At 39.2% G+C, this 23,516-nt stretch overlaps 1 protein-coding gene across 2 annotated transcripts in view; it reads right to left on the bottom strand.

The window, feature by feature from the left end:
* Nucleotides 1-1,774: 1,774 nt before the first annotated feature.
* RAB30 (RAB30, member RAS oncogene family) overlaps nucleotides 1,775-23,516 on the bottom strand; it is an 87,776-nt gene continuing 66,034 nt past the window's right edge. For both annotated transcript variants that reach the window (XM_032488754.1, XM_006186682.3), the window contains exons 3-5: nucleotides 20,054-20,137; nucleotides 14,098-14,281; nucleotides 1,775-9,142 (exon numbers count right to left, since the gene is read on the bottom strand). In XM_032488754.1, coding sequence (XP_032344645.1) covers nucleotides 8,892-9,142; nucleotides 14,098-14,281; nucleotides 20,054-20,137 — 519 coding nt within the window. In that variant the 3' untranslated portion in view covers nucleotides 1,775-8,891. The remainder of the gene's footprint in view (nucleotides 9,143-14,097; nucleotides 14,282-20,053; nucleotides 20,138-23,516) is intronic.

Genomic DNA, 23,516 nt, shown 5'->3' on the forward strand with positions numbered 1-23,516 from the left:
CATCTTTTTTAAAAAATTCTGTTACAAATAAAAAGTTATTAATACATTCATCCTTTGCACACAAAATACATTCTTTTTACTTTTACTCTCAGTATGAATTATTTCTTAATAATAAAAACTGAAGCAACAGTGGACAGTCAGGTGGTTTGGCAATTTGACAATCTTTTTTCAAGAAGGAAAGTCCAAACTTTAAAAGACAGTCGATATACAGAAAGGAAATTGTATGTTAAAAGTGCTCCTTTACTGAATCCTAGAAGATTGAGTGCTGCGCTCCAGCATGATTTGTAGCTGTCCTTTAAAACATTGCAGAAGACTTAGAAATTCTCTATGTGATGACAATTCAATTTCTGTAAGACTGAAGCAGTCTTCATGAAATTGATTATCATAGCTGAATGATAGCCTCATAGAAAAATTCTTATAGACATATGGGAGAGTTGGCAATTATTCGGGGATCTCCTAATTGACCAATTGATCTAAGATTATAAGTTGCATTCTCTAAGTAGGATTTTAAGAGGTTCTGCTTAAATGAACACAAGTGACTTGAAATGCTAGACTAATTGCTTTATAAGAGAAAAGTGAAAATATATGCCCACAGAGAAAACTTGTACACAAATATTTATAGCAGCATTATATATAATAGCCAAAAGGTAAAAACAACCCAAATGTCCATCAACTGATGAATGGACAAATAAAATGTGGTGTATACACACACACACACACACACACACACACTGGAATATTATTTAACCATAAAAAGAATGTATTGATTCATGCTACAACATGAAACATCCTATGACATGAAACTTGAAAACATTATGCTAAGTGAAAGAAGCCAAACACAAAAGAGGACATACTGTATAATTCTATTTATATGAAATGTCCAGGATAGGCAAATCTATATAGACAGAAAATAGATTAGTGGTTGCCATATGCCAGAAGGGAAGCAGGGGGAGTGATTACTAACAGGTAACTTCTCTGGGGATGAAGAAAATATTCTGGAGTTAGATAATGGTGATGGTTGCACAACTTTGTGAAAATACTAAAAAACAAATACAAAAAACCCTACTGAATTGTATACTTTAAATGGGTGATCTCTATGATGTATGACTTATATCTTAATTTTAAAAAGAGAAATGCAACCTCATGTCAAAATATTTTGCTCAGATTCCTGTTCCCACTCCCCCCTTTTTAATGTTGATTAAAGTTTTCATCCAATCACCTTTCTACAGAATGTTTTCAGCTAATTGCACTCAGGCCATCATCAGCTTATATTTCTAACAGGCATTTTATTTTAAAAAAACACATGAACACATAAGACACAATACAGTATACTGTTAATATCTGCATATTAACATTTAAAATCAAGTATTTTGCTTGTGTTGAAGCTAATGGTTAGATTTTATACACTGGCATATTCAGATATTACTGAGAGCCTATGCTTGAAATCAACAACCAAATAGAGTTGAGTTCATAAGATTCAGTGATAAACATGTTTGTTAAAACTATGTGTATATTAAAGACCCATGTTTCAATGGGAAGAGATAGGAAAAGGGAAATCAGGGATTCTCTAAGTCTTCATGGAACAGCTTCTCTAAATAGTTAACTAGCTGCTGAGAAGACCTCCAGAATTATATGTTGTATTTTATTTCATCCCTATACTAAAAGTCATGCATTAAAATGTATGCAACAATATATATGGGGCACACTTTTTCCCTTTAGATTATCAAAAATCTCTCTTAACCCTTTATTATCTGAATTTTTGAGCAGAGTTGGGTTTTTTTTTTTTTTTGCTGAAAACAGCAATTTTACTCACACACTTACATTTATGTAAGTGTATTTACATAATACATGTATGTAGTGCCCTCACATATCATCAAAAAAGCCCCAACTATCTCGTATGTCTAGAGGACACTTCAGTGAGCAGAAATTAGAAGCCAGCATTCCAGTCATTTGAAATTTTCTACAAAAGGAACATGAAAGCCCCAACACGCCTTAAACAGATTCACAAAAAAAAATTTTAAATAAATCAGTTGACATTCATTGTCAAGTAGCCTACAAGAAAGTCCCATTAACATTCTGCAATTGTATAGGACAAGAGAGTATTTATTCCTAATGATTACATTCCAGAAAGCAGTATGTTTAGCAGCTGTTTTTCAGAGGGCTTATCAAAGTTTTGCTATTGTTATTTAATCCAGGCATAACTGTGTAACCTTAAACAAAAGCTGTGCACCATTCAACCAACTAGTGACAAATTATCCTAGCAGACCAGATTCTTATCGTTTGTTATTCTGTGCATGAAGTTTTGCTTTAGTGAGCATTTGGTATTCCAATTTTTATTTCAGAACTTAGTGCACACGTAGAAAGGGAAAGAAACCCTGCTAAACTTAGGTGGTAGCAATTATGTCCATTAAGTAATGTCATATATGAAATTAAATTCTAAAAGTCGATGACAAAACTGAGATTCATGACTCCATTTTTACTAAAAGGAGAAAACAAGAGCCATACAACCAGAATAATTCTTTAGAAGCACACTTGGTTATCAATTATATGTTAATTAGAGAAGAAAATACATGGATAATTGAAGAGTTAATCAACAGGAAGATGGTGATCTAAATCTGATATCAGTAAGAAGCTGAGTTTATAAACACCTATGACATTCCCCAAGGGAATAATAATCACCTTAATGAGCTTTTCTGACTGTCAATAAAAAAAAACAAGAGGCAAAAGGGCAATAATAAATGGCAAACATGGCTCCTTAAAAAGAAGACAAGATCAACAAAGTTTTCTTCCCATGAAGAATGGGATCAAGAAGAAAGAGGTTCAAATTGCACTGTGAGGTATTTCAGTAATAAAGTTAAGTTTCCTGATAATGAATTTCCAACCCTGGAATTGCCCATTGGGAGAGAGAGAAGGAATACCTTTCTTGAAGTAGGTAAAGAGTGGAGCCTCTTGGGTAACAGTTATGCCCTAAGGCAGAAGGATGGATCAAGTAAGTGACTTTCTTTCAAGGTCCTCTCAGAAATGCAACTCTTTTCTTTCAGTCAGGAGGGTTCCTTGTTTTGTTCTAAGGGTCTATACTTGTATCACGCCATCCAAAGTCTGCTCTTAATCAAGGAGAAAAAAACTAATATTTGAGTGCTTACTGTTTACTAAACACTATACTTTCCATTTATCTTATTTAATTTCCACAATAATCCTAACAGGTATTATTATGAGTCTATCTCATAGATGAGGAAACTGATGCTCAAGAGATTGTGCTTTGCATAATGTTACAGCTAATTCATGGGAATACTGGGACTCCTCACACCCAGCCTAGTGTTCCCCCTTCTGTACAACTCCCTGTATCACCCATTGAAGTCAAAGTCACAACCCACCAAGGATTCCATCAGGAACTAGAGCACAACAGCTCTAAAAGTTCTGCTTTAACTTAGTGGGAAAGTAAAATTTTTACTCATACACCTCAGGAAGTCAATGAAAGAAGAGGCTAGCTTTTGTGCTATGACTTCTTATCCAAAAGGGTCAAAGAAAGTCTCACCCAAACTCAAGGGTTTCTCACCATACTGATGCAAGACTAATGACTTTTTAAAATAAAGACCAATGAAGAGCCATCTACCATCCTTGCAAGGATGCAGGTTATTTTGCAGGTGGAATCATGTGGGTCATGGACTTTATTACCAAATGTTGCTTATTGTTATCTCTGATTTTGAAATCAAAGATCTATATTTTGTTACTTTCTACATGAAGCAAGTTGTCCTCCACTTTTTAAAAATCATTTCCAGATCATTTTTCCTTTCTTTTTTTTTTTTTTTTTAAGAGAATCAGATCAACTGACCAAATGTCATTTGAGATTTTTCCAGAATAGATCTTGGGGACTGTTTTATGTCAGTGACCACCAGCCCATCTGTGATGGGAGCTGCAAAACTTCATGTTGGTATATTTATGGGACCTTTCACTGAAGATTCTGCTCTGCTAAAAAGGCCTATCCTGAAATTCTGAAGAGATACCAGTTATTCACTAAAACCGAGCATAGCCAATTTTTGGCAAGTGACAAACACAAAGTTTCCATGATTTCATGTAACTTCTACTAAAACAATACCTCTTAAAAATTTTAACTCAAGACCCAGTTTGTGATTTCAACGGGACATCAGTGAATCCCACAAAGCAATCCCAGAATAGGGCATAATGGCAAGCCAGTCTCTTGACATAACACATGTTACCAACCTCCTTCCTGGAGGATGGGATGCACTTCGGACAGAAGATCAAAGCCTTAAAAAAAAAAATCATTAGCTGTGCGTCAACAGATATTTAATTGAAGATGTTACCCAGCAAATGCTGGGATCTTCTCCACATCATCTTTGCTGAGTTCTTATGTAACCTCTGCTTGACAGACCGGTACCTGAGGCAGCCCCTTCCATGGTGAACCAACTTTTTGAGAAAGTTCTCCCTGACATGAAGTTCAAATCTGTGGCCTTGTGGCCTCTCTTCAGTGGGCCTCATTCCACCCCTTTGAGCCACAGTCTTGCTCTAATGTACTGACTGTAATCCTCTCCCTCTCCCAAGCTACATTTCCCTAAATCCTTCAAACATTCTTCAAATGTCTTAAATTTTAAAAATCCTTCACCATCTTTGTTATGCCTCAATTTGTTTTTAAACTATGGCTCCCAAAAATGACTGCGATGTTCCAACAACATGGGTTTACGAAAGGAGATGAAGTGGCATCTTCCTGGCCTTAACATTACTGTATTAATGAGCTCCTGGAAGGGATGATCATTTCTTAATTCAGTATGTTCTCTCTCCAGTGTGAAGAATGGAAGGGAAGGCAGCGTTCCCTCCAAATACAAATAGGCTTATGTCACAGATAGGAAATCCAAAACGAAGAAAGGAAACAAAACACATCCCTCTCTTATCCCCAAACTAACGTTCAACCATACAGCTTACGTGGAGTACATTTTGTCAGAAGGATGAGATACACATGTTTTTTCACTGCTTTTGCTTTTCTAGTTAAGTCTCAAGAGTATTTCAGTTGCACTAAACCACATCTGTCAGAGACATGGTTGAGGAAAGTAAGTAACCAGTTGCAGTTAAAAAAAAAAAATTCTAGAAAAAAGAAAAGGTAAACCCCAGGAGAGCTCTCCCACAGGCTAACAGGGCAGCGGTCCCTAAAGTATTTATGACCATGCAATACACAGAGTTCTGTAGAATTACAAAATAGAAAATGTCTATCTTTAAAGCCATTAGTTTGACAGATGGAAAAAAATTAAAGTTTTTTTCTGATTATGATTTCATTCATGTAGCTTGATTTGTTAAAAAAAAGATATTTTTTCCCTTTAGTCAGAGGACCAATTCAAAATCACTTGCAACTGGTATCTATGCAGAAAGATTCATTAACTGAAACTTGATGCTGGATCTGGAAGAATTATGGTATAACTCAAAGGGTATATGAAGCAAATCATTATCTAATACTGGAAGTCACTGATGTCCCCCAAAGGCAAACATTCATGAACGGAAGAAAGATGAATCCAGTCCTTGGTTAAATTCTGCCTCTTTTCTCCAACAAGTCTAAATTGCTTAAAATAAATTACCAAATATCTATTTTGGCCAGTGGTTTTCACCTTTCTTACCAAACTCTAACTCAGAAATTGACACATCATCAAATCAATCCATCTGACTTTCGTTTTTAGTTATTTTCTTCCCTCTTTACTTAGGAAGAGGTGCTAACGTGAAACGACTAAAAACAGGCGGGAAAAGGCCAAGAAAACCTAATAGCCTATTCTAAATAATCCACAGAAAGATAAATTGGCCCCATATAATCAAAATTAAATGTTAATATAATTGAATAGCTCTAACAAACGCATATAAAGAAATAAAAGCCTTGCATTGGTAAAGGAGAAAGCACAAAATCCTGTGAGGGTACAGTCTACACAAAGCCCTAACATCCTTAATATGAGCAAGCTATGTGATTTCACAGATTCTCCAAATCCAACTCTCTGACATGAATATATGCTTTAATTGGAAATTGAGAAAATTTTGCCATATATTTAGTGATTGTATTTAAAAAAAAAAAAAATCACACCAAAATGGAAGCAGACATGGACTCTGGTAGTCTTATGAGTCAGATCAAGCCAAACTGAACATTGAAAAGGCAACCTCATTTTCACCCACCATTAAATGAGAAGGCTCATCCTAGCAAATATTGCCATGACAGTAACAACTAGTAGGCAAACCAATAGGTTTAGGTCCTGGCCTGGGTTAAGATGACCACATTGAACTAATGTCCTTTCTCAAGTTCTATTTGAGAAAGTTCTGTTTATCCGGAAAACCTCCTCTTGGCACTAAGTCATTTATTCAACTAATGTTTATTGAGCACCTACAATATTATCAGGGTTTGTTCTCAAACTTGAGATACATCACTGAACAAGTGTCCATAAGGCCTAATCTGGAATTCACACAACTACGAGGAAGAAAAGAAACAAAGCCCTGCATTCTCTCGTGTCCCTGCTGATGTGCTGTAGATAGGTGACTGCAAGTTTCAGAAAGGCTGGGAGGAGTAACCGGGAGGAAAGGGGTCAAGGTCACAGCTTCCTAATCCCCTTCTGAGTTTGGCCAAGGGTAGGCAGAAGAGGCTGAGCCCTGGGAAATAAGAACTTCAGAATGCAAAAGTTACCCTAGAACTTGTTATTTTACAACGAAATTTCCAATCTAACAAAGTCTCATTCTCCACATTCACAAAGCAACTTTATTGTCTTGCTGCTGCAAGACAAAATTGGGCTGTGATGTGCTAGGGACATTGGGTTTTTGCCATAGATGAAAGATAATAAACCTACACTTAGGGACATTTCCTCACCATTTAAAAAGAGTTCTTCTGCCCACCTTGATCAGCTTGTTTTCTGAATACATTTAGTTGCTGGCTTGGTGAGGAAAATGAGGCTGGGAAAGGCATCTATGATAAATTATTTTGGTTGGTGTTTATTATTAAAATAATTTTTCTTTCCTGTAGAGATGGATTCTAAATTAAAAGCAATTCAAACTTCTGTGATCATTTTCTCTTACCCAAAGGATCAGGACAAGCACAGTGAGGCCAACTATAAGTATCAGTCCCTTAAACAGTCTAGAGTTCCCAGGTGAGAGAGATGGGTCATTTTGAAAAATGCTAGAGGAACACTAGAAACGCTTCACCAATATCACATCTCTGCATGACTCATTGCTTTAATATTCAGTAGCTTTCACACATATAGATCAGGACCGAGATTGCCACCACCTACAGCAACAGTGGAATTACCTATCCTGTCCTTATCCCATTCCCCATCCCTTGGTTACACTAAGCAGCAAGCTACAGAAACATCTGACAGCATCAACAGCAAACAGGTTTAACTATTTTCCCAATTTGCATTTATATCAGTGAACAAATTGGAAGGTCTCAAAGTATGGCACTGAAGAAACAGTAACACATATTCAGCAGCATGGCTTCTTTTTTGAGTTCTGTCTTTAAATTGGCTAGGTAAAGGCATATACACCTCCATTCGAATTGGAGATTTGCAGTAACACATGCATAAAAGGAAGGGAGGGATGGAGCGGGATACGGAGGAAAGGAGGTAAAAGGGGGAGACCAGGAAAGAAAAGAGAGGAAAAGAAAAAGAAACAGGAAAGGATGTATGGTCATGAGTCTGAGAGTAACAGTACTACAAAGAGGTGACAGATGACTACTCAGTCGGCTTCCACAAGCAGACTTTTTCTAACGTTATCACTGCAGATACAAAAATGGTCCGTGAGACTTTTCATCTGTTGCTCTTCTCACGTACCATACTAAAAACATCTACAAAATCCTAAGCCTTGGTCTGTCCAAGACGGAGAGTACCAGGAAGTAAAAGGTGTGACCTGCTCTCGAGGACTGTGCTCTGCCTGGAACTCTGCCCTGCAGCCCATTAATCCACAGTATTTTGGTCAGATCTGGTCTGTTTTCTCATAGTACTTGTAATGTCTTCAAGCTAATCTTTTATAGTATTGACTTTTTTTTTTCATTTTTCAAACTTTGTCATTTACTTAAAGGTCAGGAAAGATGAGAGAATGAAAGAAGAAAATGGTAGAGATTCAGAAGGGAACATGAAAGGAAAAGTATTCTCTTTTCCAACAAATCTACCCTAGAAAAGGTAGTAATGAGACTTCGAGAAAGAGCGCTGATTCATGGACTTCCCTCCTTTTTTTCCTTTTATTTCTATGTAATGTATTTAAGGACATCATTGTAGTAAAATGTTTGGTCTGTGAAAGAGCGGAATCATTAGCACCAAAAGGAGTCATGGAGCTTGTATGTATTATTAAAACAAGGATTGTTACTGTTGTCACGGGTAGTTTCATTTCATTTTTACATCCCAAAGTTCTTGAAAGTGCCGGTGGAAAAGAGAAATAACACTTTTCAGAATCTCCGTGGCGCCATCAACACGCACCGCAGAGACAGGACTTGGCCTTCCCAGTTTTGGTTTATCTGGTAGACAAGAAACCCTGGGGCCCCCAGAAGCCCTAAAGAGCAGCCCCCACATGCACCCACTGCCGTGCAGGAGGGTCCCTACGGTACACTTCCCCCTGGACTGTGTTCAGGAATGCGTTTTACTTGCTTTTTTAAAAAAACAAAAGCAACATGCTCTGCAGATCATGGAGTGCCTAGTGCAATTTTCTCCTTGATCCGACTCCAGACCGCAAAAGGGTGAAACCATTATATGTTCTGCTAATGCTGGCCTGTGGACAGGGCCCTGGGCCTGCCATGCTTTGTAAGCTCAGGAGCCCACAGGAGTCAGAAGGTCCCAGAGCGGGAGCCACAGTCATCGCCAGATCTCCCTAGCAATTCGTGGCCCATTGGGGCAGCTGCTGATTCCTCTTGCTTCACCTTGCCCCAGCCTTTAGTTGAAATTACAACAAGTCAAATAGCTGATGCTTTTGCCTTCTCCAGGTAAGGGTGACGATACATTGTTCACCAGCGTGTTCTGCCTGGCTTCACTGATGAGGCGGCACGCTAAGTCAAGGAAGAGTTTCTCCACGTTATCTGATTCCTTGGCTGAGGTCTCCAGATAATACATGTCCTGAGCTTCTGAGAATTCTTCAGCTCTCTGCTGGGAGACCTCTCTCCTTTCAGCCAGATCAATCTTGTTGCCTAAAACAGCGGTAAAATCAAAGAAGGAATCGTCATTTGACTTTTTCGCAAATTCGGAAACCTCAAAACTTCGACCCCGAATCTGAAGTCAAACCAGACAGATGGGCAAGTAACACAAAACCAATGTGACTGTGATTACTGGATTGTTCATTTTAAAATGTCAGTGCCATGTGTAATGCCACAGAACTGGAAACAACCTAAAAGTCCATCAGTTGGGCACTGCCAGAATGAACTATGTTACATCCATAGGTATTTGGAGTTATCTGCCACTGTAAAAAGCAATGAGGAATATGTCTACATGTTGCCACGGAATGAAACATTAGGATATATTGTTAAACAAATGACACAAAGTAGAAAAAAGTGTACATAATAGATACTTTCTTAGATGTAGAATGAAAAAATACGTACAGTTCATTTGCTTTTTTTAACATGATAATAAAACAGAATTTTCATTTTAAAGATAATGGTTACCAATGAAAGAAACAAGGATGAAGGATGGAAACTAGACCTCTCTAAATATACTTTGTTTTATAGATCTGATTTCAGAATCTTATTGATGTTTTACATGATTATACAATTAATATAACATTAAAAATTTAAAAAGCAATTCTTAAAACTGAAAGCAAAATTAAACAAATGAACCTGTTAATCATGAAGTGGCATAACCACACAGAGAGGAACTATATCAGATGAGTTTTAAGATACAGTAATTTAATCACACATCCCCAGTGGCATGTACCCTAAGGACAGAAAGAATTAAAGGAAAAAATCTTGAACTGTTGCAGTAATCATCTTGGTAGTGGCACTGGCATCATTATTCTGGGGTTGCTATACATGTTTTAGGGGATAAAGCAAATGAGTAATTATGCTGGTGGCATTGGGACAGGGATCTTCGGCATGAGAGAGAGGAAATACAGATATAAAATTAATGAGGTTAAATAAAATTTCCATAGTCCTGAATTATAAATGGAAGTATCAGTGTGAATAATTCATGGTGTTATTTTATCTTTAAAAAATTTCCTACCTCTATTCTGGAAATCTGACCAAGGTGATATGTCAACTGTATTACTTGGTAACATTGCTCATAGTAAAACTGACCCTTGATTGATAACTTCCATCTGGCCTGAGAATTCTACATATGAATTATAAATACCTAATGGAAAGCCTTAACTTTGGGCTTTCCTGAGTATGGTGATTCTTCACTTGAAGAGATCCTGAAAGTTAGGCCTGTCAGGTTGTTACAAGAATGACTGGCTCCTCTGGGGCATTGAGGCTTCTAGCCAGGGATGATCCTGCACTTGCCTGAAATGAGCCTTTTCCCTTCACACCTGAACTGTCCCGGGAGGTCCTCACAGCACTGTGGACTGCTGTGAGGGCTGCCTCCACTAAAGAGGGATGCTTGATGCGGACCTGCTGTTAAGCTGTTTCCTCGCCTACATCCTTCTAAGTGACTATGATGCCAAGTGGGGCCTACGGTAGTCTCCTGAGTCAAAGTGTTTAGCAGAGCCTAATAAGACACCCCCTGTGGATGCTACACAATTCAGCATGTGCACAGACACACATACACACACACACTAGCTCTGTCCACTGAAAAGCCTAAAAAGCAATCACAAACCCCCTAGTAAAAAGGATTCCTATCACCTTGGTTGTAGCCTCAAAATACAACTTCCCATTGAAAAGAAACAGTGCTTCTTGAAGAAATGGCTAATTCCAGGTCCGGGAAAGGGAATGCATAAGATATGCCTGGAACGCTTTTCCTACCAGAAAGCAAGAAAGTTATCAAAGATTGCTGAGTCATGTCAAAGGGACTCAGGAGCCCATTTGAAGAAACTCCACTTTTATATAATATATATAGTTTATTGAAGTACAGTTAGTTACAATGTGTCGATTTCTGGTATAAAGCACAATGTCCCAGTCATGCATATACATACATGTATTCGTTTTCAAATTTTTTTTACTAAAGGTTATTACAAGATATTGAACATAGTTCCCTGTGCTATACCACAGAAACTTTTTTAAAAATCTATTTTTATTTAATGGCTAACATTTGTAAATCTCAAACTCCCAAATTTACCCCTTCCATCCCCGTAACCATAAGATTGTTTACTATGTCTGCAAGTCTGTTTCTGTTTTGTAGATGAGTTCATAGTGTCTTCTTTTTTTTTCAGATTCCACATATGAGTGATATCATATAGTTGTTTTTTTTTTCCTCTTTCTGTCTTCACTTAGAAAGATGATCTCTAGGTCCATTCATGTTGCTGCAAATGGCATTATTTTATTCTTTTTATGGCTGAGTAGTATTCCATTGTATAAATACACCACTTCTTTATTCAGTCATCTGCTGATGGACATTTAGGTTGCTTCCAAGTCTTGGCTATTATATACATGGTGCTACTATGAGAACATTTGGGTACATGTATCTGAAACTCCACTTTCAAAGTTGCAACAATTGGAGCATCAGTAATAATCATTGCAAGGGACTGGAATACATCAAATATATTTAAATCTATGATGATATTCAAAATATAAACAAATGTCAATATTTTTGGAAGACTAGGCAACCAACTCACTACTTTAAAAAGTGATAAATGGAAAAGAAAGAATCAAGCATTTTTCTTGATTGTCCTATGAGAACTGTACCTCAGAATACCAACTATGAAGTGCATTTGCTAAAATGAAAAACAAAAAATCTGAATCTGACCAGGCTCTAGATTTACCTACAAATCTGCAAGAAATACGGGTGATGGAGGAACATATCAAATGACAACACAGAAGTAAAATAACAAAATTCAGACTTGAAAACACCACAGGACAAGCAAATGCTTTAACAAATAAATTCACAGGGAGCAAAAATGGAGGGATAACCTACAACTAAAAGGAAAATTGAAAGACATAAAAATTAATAACAAGATATGGACCTTATTTGGATCTTGATTTGAATAAAAATTTTTTAATGTATGAGCCAATCAAGGAAATTTGAATACTGTCTAAATTTTTTATGCTATTAAGGAATTGTTAATATTTTTAGGTGTGCAAATGGCATTGTGGTTAGGTTCTCTTTTTTTAAAATTTTTATCTTTTAGAGATACACACTAAAATAATATAAACTGAATTAGTACAACTCTGGGATTTGCTTCAAAATAACCTGCAGGGGAGGGCAGACAGAATAGATGGGGAACAGATGAAATAAGATTCGCTCTGAGTTGGTAACTGTCAAAGCTGTGAGATGTGTATATGGGAGTTCATTATACTGTTTTCTCTATTTTGCTTCTGCTTAAAACTTTCCATAATAAATTTTTTTTAAAAAAGCCAGTGTCTCTTTCATACTGAACTGACTAATTATGTCCCCTCATAACCTCACTTAACTTCCTTAGAATCCCAAGTAGTACTGCTTTGACTCAAGTTCTCAAGGGCTTTCTGTGGAACAGAGAAAAAGCTCAGGTCCAAAACAGACGGCTTTCAGCTCTTCACAGCAAAGGTGCTCCAGGAGGGTTTTCAGGACTGAGCCTGGAGCACTAGCTCATAGAGAGACACATACTTAATCCTGTGGCCTGAAGGAAAAGTCCAGCAGTTTGTTACAAGGCAGCATATTACAGCTGGACAAACACAGGGTTTGGAGTTATTCTTATATGCTGTGTGAGCTTGGGGAAGAACTTCACCTGTCTGAACCTTGGTTTCCTCATCTATATATTTGGGAACATGACACATAATGTTCCTAATATGATTTCTGGTACACAGATACTAGCTGTAATGCTTTCTGTAAAGTGTTTACTTAGCTTACTGTTAACCATGATTCATAACTGAATGTTTCTGAGGTTCTCTACCCGGCTTTCCAAAATTCAGGTCTTCCTAGAATATATAGCAATATTTCTTCTTAGGAAGAAAATATTTTAAAAATCATACAGTATTCGTATTTTTCCATGACCACTGGGGATTTTTAATAATCTAGTCCATTTCACTGCAATTCCATTTTTGGGGGACGGGGGTGGGTAGTTAGGTTTATGTATGTATCTATTTTTAGAGGAGGCACTGGGGATTGAACCCAGGACCTCATGCATGCTAAGCATGAGCTCTACCACTTGAGCTATACCCTTCCCCCTGCAATTCCATTTTTAATGGGTATATTTCTCACCACAGAAAATCATGGGTTGTTTTCTGCTTTTCCCCATACTAAATAGAGGTCCTACCCTCCTACAAGATGAAACAAATCCTTAGTGGATTCTTTCTGAAAATTGGTCAAAGTACATTTTTAAGGCAAAAAACAACTGCTTCAATAACAAATTCTTTATCAACTTAGATATGTTTTACTTGTAGACCAGCAGTTTCTGTGGCCTAGATTTTTTAAATGTTTAGCAGCCCACATAGCTTTCATGGCAGCCCACCTTCTTCCCTAGAGCTTGCACTGGTAGGAAAACCAATCAGCAATATTTTCTACTTTACTTTTCTAAACCATCACCATGGGATAGGATCTATTTCATTTTCTCTTCAATTGCGTTCAGAAGAACTGAATGTCGACTGATTTATATAGCTGTAGACTACACTCTTGGAAGGTACCATGGCACAAGCCTTATGTGATTATAAATTCTCTGATGCTCACATGTCAATTTCCCTCATTAGTCAAACATAAATACAAAACAGAAACAGATTCATAGACATAGAATACAAACTTGTGGTTGCCGGGGGGAGGGAGGTGGCTAAGGGACAGACCAGGAGTTTGAAATTTGTAGACACTGACAGATATATATAGAACAGATCAACAAGATTATACTGTATAGCACAGGGAAATAAATACAAGATCTTGTGGTAGCTAGCTCATGGCGAAAAAATGCGACAATGAATATATGTATGTTCATGTGGAAATGAAAAATTGTGCTCTACACTGGAAATTGACACAACATTGCAAACTGACTATAATTCAATAATAAAAAAAATTTCCCTCATTAGTCATTACTTACCCACTAGCACAGTGATGACCTTGTTGCTAGCATATTGTTCTATCTCCCGCAGCCACTCAGGAAGGCAACGGAAGGATTCCTCACAGGTTATGTCATAGGTGAGGATCAAGGCATTGGCGCTCCGGTAATAACTCTGGGTGATGGACCGAAATCTCTCTTGACCTGCTGTGTCCCAGATCTGAAGCTGTAAAGGCATTAGAAAAGGATCAGGGTGGAGAAGCAGAAAAGAAAGAAAGCACTGGTTTGCTTAGTTTAGAAACAGAATCACCTTCACCCAAATAATTTCATAGTTATTTTCTGCCCTAAGAAAAAGGACACCTATAATTTTTTTAAAAAATCTGTTCAGTGTGTCTGGTGAGAGAGAGGGACTCACTTTGTTTTTTGGGTTTTTTTCTTCATTAAAATATTTTGAGTTTTCCCCTTTATTCTTCCTTTTCAAAGGCATCTAGTGTAACATCATTTAAAAGGTGAAATTAGGGTATTTATGATCTGTTAATTTTTAGTATAAACCTATATTACCATAAGAATTGATATTTTTTATCTATAGATTCTCCATAGCTCATATTTTCATTTTCCATTTTGTTTATTTTCTAAACCAGAAAGCATATTCCTATGTCTTATTAAAGCTTTATAGTCCTGTAACATATTTCAAACTTTCTCATTTTGGTTGTAAGCAGTAAATCCCCTCTATTCTTTAAAAAACAAAAAATCACCAAACTATTGAGCATTTATGTGCCAAGCTCTTTTCTAAGCACTTTAAATGTAATAACTCACTTAATCCTCACAATAACTCTATGAGGCAGGTACTATTACTATATCCATTTCTCACATAAAGAAACTGAGGCACAGAGAGATTAATGAACTTGCTCAATGTCTCATGGCCAATATGTCCAAGAGCTGATTCAACCAGGCATTGTGGTCCCAGAGTCTATGTCCTTAATCTCAATGCCTTATTACAAAGGTCGGGACACAGGGCAAGCTGTCACTCTGTGACTGCTGGCATATCAGGTAGCAACTGGAGAGAGAAAACCCAACTTCACCACCTTTTCCAGTTCAAAATTCAAATGACTATATTAAGGCATTATCTTTGTTACTGAAAACAGGAACAGTGCCATGACAGACAAGAATTTCTCTCCACCACTTTTAAATTCTCTGACCTTGGGCAAGTCACTTAAACTCTCTGGGCTTCTACGGCTTCTTTTTAAAAAGAGGTTTTAATAATATGCAAACCTGCTGAAAGTTCACATTTTCTGAAGTCATTTACCAGTTTTAAGACCTAATAACTGATGGTTCTAATAACAAAGAAGGCAAATTCACCTCAACCTGAATTTCACAGCACAGGGCAGACTTCTGAAAGAGAATCGTTCCCCAGAGAGACTGCTGAGTGCAGAACAAATCGCAGGCCTTGAGAAATAACAACAGCAGTAATCTCCCCTTCTAATCGCAGAAATTTCACTTGTCACAAGACGCATTCACCCCCATTAACAGAACATCATTTCCCCAGGGAAGACCTCCTGAACTTTTGGATCAGGCCAGGTTCCCCATCCCTGCCCCCCGACTCCCACATATTCCCTCCTGCAACCCACGCTATAACCCAGCCTCCTCCCTCACAGCACCTGACAACATCCGTATCACTTATTTATTTGTAGCAACTTGTTTAATAACCGTCTTCCTCATTAGACTGAAAGCTTCATGAAGGGGCAGTCAGGGTCCGTTTTACTTGCAGCATCCCTTACACCAAATAGTGTCTGGCATGTAGTAAATGTTCAAATATTTACTCATGGTCTCGTTTAAACTTTACAACAACCCAGTGAGGCAGGCAAGTTTATGCCTCCCTTTCATTAACAGGTTACACACAGCTAGTTACTTGCAAGGCTGGGACTCAGACTCCGGGGCTTCTGATTCCTAGTGGGGGACTCAGTCCACACACCGGGCTGCCTTTGCCACGGGAGACCGATTTAAATGTACATCTGCATCCAAAGAGGATGAGGCAGTTGGTGTCACCCTCTGCTCATACCAGTTTAGCTGAGGAGACGATGAGTGACTGGTGGTCCCTGCCACCAATCAGCGGCACACAGGCTCTTCTTTGATTTGAAGTAGCAGCTGCTCTTTGAGGATGTACACGAAAGCCTGTGTAGGCTGAAGGCACCCATACAGATGTTACAGCTTTTGCCAGGACAAAAGCTATTTCTCTTCTCTGCCCCAAACCTAGGGACATGGCTCCCCTCTACCAGGATGTGTCTTAGAACAAAAGACTATTAATTTAGTGCCACACTGAGCCTTGAAAAACACTTGTGATTGGATTTAATTCTGTCCATCATTAGAAATCAGTATGTTCCCATGACTGGCACATCTTGAGAACAGCTCTGAGAATTAAAACCACTGAAATATTTCCTAGAATAGTGATTCTATGCTTTTGCTAAGACGTATGCTGCTTCCTCAAAGGGGGCTGCCTGTTTCTAGCCTTATGGTTAATTTGAGGGAATCCGTATTCCACTGCCTTTATCATTGAACTTGGTTTCACTATTCCCTCTGCAATTCATTTGCTCTTTTTCAGCATTTATAGATGATTAATAGATGCAGAACACTGTGCTAAGCACAGGGAGGATAACAAAGTGAAATAAAATACAATCTCTGATCTCGAAGAGCTTGCAGTACAAGAAGGACAAACAACACGTAGTTGACCAACCAGAGTAAGAAATGAGATGTTTTATGAAAGAGTGTCTCCTGGTGTTAGTCTTATGTCCATCAATATGCTCTCAATACCACAGCCCTGGGCTTTCTAACCACTCTCACTCTAGCATGGGGCTGCGCTCTTCCAGTCTCTTCTTTGCACCGTCATTTACACCTCTACTGCCTCCCCATTACAATAATATACTGTGATCATTGGTTTACTAGCATGTCCCCTTGTTAGACTGAGTTCTTAAGGAGGCAAAGGCTGTCTTTTATTCAACCTTATATCCCCAGCGCCTTCCTAAAACAGTATGTGATACATGGTGAACACATTTGAATGATGGATAACTAAATGAACAAAGGATGGTGGAATCACAAAGGAAGGATTGATGCATTCTGCTTAAAAAATTAGTAGGATATTAAAGAAGATTTCACAGATAAAATGTTTGAGCAAGATGACAGTAAGTTACTAGGGACCAAGGATGCTTCCCCTAACACAGTGCCTGGCACAAAGCATCTACTCTAAGACAGGATGGTTGGATGAATGAAAGGATAGACAGATGGTTGAAAGAACAGATACATGTGCACACTTTCCAGACTTTCAGATCTATGCAATACACACCTGATGAGAGGAAAATCCAGCAAATCTTCTATTTCTATTATAATTCATCTCCTAACAGTTAAAACATTGCAGACTGAGCTTAGAGCTTTGCTTATGACTCATTAACTTATGATAGGCTTTAAAAAATCAATGGAGAGGAGAAAATTCTGTATGTTTTAATTATATTTTCTACCCAAGGTCACCTTCATAATGCAGACCACTTTAAGAGAAGAGCCTCTTCCTCAACTTTGCCTTGACTGATTTGGCACCAAGCCTTAAAAGCCACAAGAATCTTTCTAATACCTTTGATAAGCTGCCTTTGATCCTGGGAACCACTCTAGAAGGAATGGTACTTGTAGGGGAGGCTGAGGGAGGATAAGTCAGGAGAGAAACCGAGGTTCTGGTCCTGCCCTGCCACTCGCCGGGCAGCCGATCTTGCAAAAACGACCAGTGGATTCTCTCTCCACTGACTCTATGGGGCTCTGAGAAAGCCTGCAAACCACTAGCAAAAAGACTGAACTATCACCAAGAAGAGGGATTCAGTAAAGGTTAAAGAACACTGGCAACAGTCAGACAACAGTCATCTCCTTAGTGAAGCCTGGGTTGCTCTCCTCACGCGTCCAAGTGTTAATGAGACCCGCGTTAATGTAACGCGGTTGAGGACAGACATTTTGTATCTGGATTCTACATACACGGCTAGAAAGAATCACAGGCAAATTAATTAGGACTGGATTTGGGAGATCAGCCAACTCTCACTTCCCAGAGATGAAGGTCCAGAGGCATAAAGCGATGAAAGGAACAGGAACTGTGCTGTGATACAAAGATGAGGAAGAGCTAAACCTTGTTCCCGGGGAGCCTGCGGTCTCGTGGTGGAGTGAGATGTTAAAAAAGGATGGATTTTAGCTAAGTGTAATACGTACTTTAAATGAAGTTATGATTCACAGAAAGTGGAATTAATATAATACCTAAACCTGGGGATTCAGGAAAGAAAAATAAACCTGTTCTTTACCGATGGGGACCACTTCTGATTCACGGCTATTTATTCCCAGGGCCTGGTGCACGGGACTGGATCTCTGGTCAAAGGAATGAACTCATACACATATGTGAATATAAATGAGAAACCCAAACACCTGGAAACAAAATGCCTGAAACAGCAGTTATCTTCACCCAGCTCCTTGGGATGGCAACCACCTCCCTCTCCTGGAACAAGACCACAAGTGGCTCTTCCTGCTGCCGCCTCTTAAGTGCACACCCCTGTCTCCCTCCTCTCCCCACACTATTTTTCTGACCTCTCCGGTTGGCATTTATGTGGATTTCCCACCCCGCTTTTGTTTTCCAGAGCCCTCAGCTCTCCATCACTGTTGTATTCAGTGTAGACGTCTTTGCAGTAAGGAACCTCTATGAGGAGTCAGGGCTGGAAGAGACACTGGGAAAGCTTCTGTCCCCCACGCAGGAGCCTCATCCCTAAACACATCTCTGTGTGTCTGTGAAATTCTGTAAGAGCACCCTGGAGCTTCTCTGGTCTTCCAGAAGCATCTAAAGTGCAGGTTCATGCGGAAGGAGTGCAGGTTCATGCGGAAGAAGGATGCAAGTGACACTGGACTCAGACTTGGGATGCTCAGGTTGAGATCTGGCTGGAGCTCTGATGCTACAGGTCTCATTGTGCTGCTGGGGCCAGGGTCATCACTTCTTTCCATGGGATTCAGCTCTGATCTGATGGTGGAATTTCACTAACTCTGAGGGGCAGGCAGAGCACAGTGCCAAAAATCAGTATCTCTACCCTCCTTCCAAGTAATTTATTCTCACGGCACATTTCTTTCCATCGCCTCCTTCTTTCCTTGCTCCAAGGTGACGGGCTTGTTGTGCCTTCATTCTCTCTCTCATAGCAGGGGAGACCCCAGAGAGGCAGTGGGGTGCACCGGCTCACAAAACTGCTTCAGATCCTGCCTAACTCTTTTGCTAACTGTGTAGCCATGGATAAATAAGTCACCCAACCTCTCTGAAAACTATGACCTGAAGATAATTCACCACTTACCTCACAGGGTTTACAATAAAGATTAGGTTAAATACAGTAGCAAGTGTAAAAGCATGTAGCGGGGGACTGACACATATTAGGCACTTGAAAAACACTACCTCCCTTCTCCTGTTACTGAACACACCATATTCTTACAAGCACCAAACCATCCAGAGGCCACAAAAGGGGGAGGGGAGATCAAGGATCCCTCCCGGACCCCTTATTTAGTATTTCTCCCCTACTAGGGACAGAGGTCGGGTGGGAGACAGAATAATTCTAATAAATGATTCATAGGACAGAGTGACCCACGGCGAATGTAGGAATCAGGAGGCTCTTTCATGAGACTGCTGTTCAGAAGAAACAGCTCTGCTCAACTCAGGAGATCCTCAAAAGAAATTCCTTGTTTTTACATCACCTCTGACACGACAGAGACGGGACAAACTTGCCTTAGCCTTTTCTCTCTGTCTTACCACGTGTAAACACATCGCCCACAACTCGATCCTGCCCCCACAAAAGGAAGAGAGGAACTCTGTTTGGAAATAAGCTGCCATGGCTGATTACGTTATTTTCAATGTGGGTTTCCATTAGGTGATTTAATAAATGTTATGAAAACACTCCTTCCTCTCACACAGCACAATGAAAGCCTTATAAAACACTTAGCATCTTACCTTCACTTTTTCACCATTTATCTCCACTGTCTTAATCATAAAATCAACTCCAATTGTGGCTCCTTGTCCAGGGGGGAAAAGACCCTAAAGCAGAAATAATGGAAAATGACAATGAGCAAAATCTTTTGATGAAATGAAACTCTTCCCCACCTCCCCCATCACTGCAAATCACCAGCCCCTTTCTTTGGTTGAGTTAACTGGTAGGAAAAAGAACTCTGGTTAGTGTCATGGGAGCCCTGTTTAATTTAACTTTGTGTGTATGTTTTGAGGAGAGGAGGAAGGAGGGTGAATGGGGGAGAGAAAAGTGCTGAGAGCAGACGGAAGGGGAAAAGTGGACAAAGAAAGGGGAGGCAAGCAGAGAGGATATAGGGAGAGAACTGGGAAAGGACAGGGGACCTGATTTCAAAGAATTAAACAGAGAAATCAGACACAAGGATAGGACTGAGGAACATGGAGCCGCAGGGATGAGATCGGGATGGTTAGGGGAGGTGCTCTAAAAGGTAGTATCAAGGACGTTAAAACTGACTATTAGTCTACGGCAGGGAGATCCCTTGGGGTGAACTACAAATATGAAAAAAACAAACAAACAAGAACTCAATACAAGAAACGCGAATGAGACAGTGAAGTTTTGAATCTCCTAATCTCCTTCGGCTCTGAGAGTGGTAACTATGTCCCCAGTGCAATGTGCCACACAGATATATCTACATGAGAGCAGGGCCAGTGACCCTGGAAAGACAGCTGAAGAAAATAAAGTCATTCAGGGGGACAGTATATCAGAAATAGCACCAAGCCAGGAGTCAGCAGCCCTAGCCACTCTGAGTGACCTCAGGCACACCAGTCCCTCCCTCTGGCCAGATGTAATTATTTCAAGACAAAGCTTTACATCAAACTGGAATTTGAACTAGAAAGATACAATTCTAGTAAAATCACATGTATAATGTAATTTTCTGTTACATAATAGTTCCTGTAAGCTTAGGGAGGGAGTTGGAGGTAGGAGGAATTCTAGAGAAAGACCTCATCACCTAGATTCTCTTCCTCTTCACATCCATATTCCAGAATTTCCAGAGATTAAAGTAAAATGGACTTTATTAGCTCTGGGAGCTAAGATTGGGGCACCTTTAATTAAGTCCATTCCCTAAAAAGACGGTTCTTTCATTAAAGTTTGGACTTAAAATAATGAGCTTCAAACCAACAGAAAATGTTCCACTGCATGTCTGCAAAAGATGTAAATATAAACATTCATAACTTTACTTACAAATATTGAATCAATTTTCTTCTATTTTGGTTTGGCTCAAACACAAGGCTGCCAAGCTTCAAGTTTATAGCTCCAGCTGTTTTACAGTATAACAAGTGCCAAAGAAGAAAACAAATCCTTCCCAATGTCTCCCCCATCATTTTGTTCCCCAATTCCTCATGCCTCAAACACAGTTGAATCCAATTCATTTTAACTGTCTAGTAAGTAACAAAACCAAACATAGCCCTGTCTATGAAATATGAACTTTTGAAGTTGAGGGACTGGGAAGAGTAAAAAGTAGACAGAAAAGAAAAATAAGGGGCACTGTGCTTACTGGTAAAAAATTACTGTTTAAAAAATGGAAGTATTTTTATCCCTAATAACAAGAATTAGGCTTTTAAAAAGAAAAGCCAGATTCCTATGGTCTCAGAGGTTAGGACATGTGGAAGATAAAAATGATTAGGCTAAGGGTTGGGGTATAGCTCAGTGTTAGAGCACATGCTTAGCACACATGAGGTCCTGGGTTCAATCCCCAGTACCTCCATTTAAAAAAAAAGAAAAAAATGGTCAGGCTATGAACCAGAAGACCTGAGTTCTAATTCTAGCCTTGCCACTAACATGATATGAGATGCAAATAAGTCATTTCATCCCTTTAGACCTGAGTTTTCCACCAGTGAAATGAGAGGAATGGGCTGACAAATCTCTAAGGGAACTTTCAGTAATAAGACAAGGTCAAGGGAACTGTTGATAAAAGGACTGAAAATTTCTCTACATCTCTGCAGTCTTGTCCTCCTGCCAAAAGCAGAAAAGATTACTGACATTAGGTGGAAGGAAAACCAGTTGGAATTCCCGGCACAATGCCGTGGCAGCTGCCTGAGCCCAGATGCCTGTTAGCTTGTTACTTCTGATTTTACCAGGCCACGGCTTAGTAAATAAGCACACGTTCTAGTCTGTGTTCATTATCATGGGAAAAACCTTGACATTTCCAAAGGTGACTCTTTGTCCTCTAGCTGTTTGTGTTATCCAATCCGCCTCTGCAGTTTTCCACAGAACCACAGACTGTCAGAGCTGGAAGGGGCCTTGGAGATCATCATGCCCCTGGCGGGCGGTGGGGAGGCCTGGCCGGGGGACATAACTTCCCCGTGTCTCCACTCTCAAACCAGTGTTCTTCCCCCGACACCAGGCTGCCCTGTGCCTTAGACAGGAGAGCTATTATCAATCTTCCCAACTATTACTTTATGAAAATACAAGAGGCAAGCACGCTAATCCTGAAAAGGATGCCATTCATTATTTTCCGGGAAAACACAAAAGGTCAACCTCAGAAAGATTTCCCACCCATTTCTGTATAAAATCAGGTATATAATCCCTGGCAGGAATTCTCAAAAGGGCAGCCCCAGAGGGAACTTGTACTCAAAACATATGATAAGAACTCAACCCAGAAAGAACATTTAATTTAGTTCAAATAGTCCTTCACTGTTCTCATTTCATTCCCGTTAAACAGATTAGAAAAATGAGCATATGTGGTTTTAAACCAAAACAATTCAGTCAGTTTCTTGGAAGAAATTGACAGGGCATCAGCAGGGAGCTTCAATAGTTTAATTTGTATTTGAGTTTTTATAAAGTTAATATTTAGGTTGAACTTGATGTCCAGATTCATTTGTTTCCACCTTTGGATTATTATTAACGAATAATCTTTTTTTTAATCTTATAAGCTATTTTTGATGCTGCACACTGAAAGCAAAACTACTCGCCCCTTTCACACAAGGAAGCCACAGGAGGCGTGGGAGGGCTGGTGTTGAGCCACCCAGCTGTGTGCCCTCGACACGGTTTAAAAACTCTAGTCAATACAAACTATTACATACAAAATAAATAATCTATGAGAATATATTACACAACACAGGGAACAGAGCCAATAGTTTATAATAACTCTAAATGGAATATAACCTTTAAAATTTGTGAATCATTATGTTGTACACCTGTAACATGTTATATTGTACATCAACTACACTTTCAGTTTTAAAAATAAAAAATTAAAAAAAAAAATAAAGAACAAAGGGTATTTCACAGAGAAAGGAGGGGTCGTGTTCACCGTTGCTGAGACTTCAAATAAAATGAAAAATTTTAAGTGTCTCCCCCCACCCCAAATCCGCAAAACTCTAGGCTATAGAGCTGGTGCGCTTGTAAAGGGTGCATTCAGGCCCGGCAGCCAGGAGGCTGGTGCGGGTACCA

This window comes from Camelus ferus, chromosome 10, assembly GCF_009834535.1.
Source record: "Camelus ferus isolate YT-003-E chromosome 10, BCGSAC_Cfer_1.0, whole genome shotgun sequence".
In the NCBI taxonomy this organism is placed as follows: Eukaryota; Metazoa; Chordata; class Mammalia; order Artiodactyla; family Camelidae; genus Camelus; species Camelus ferus.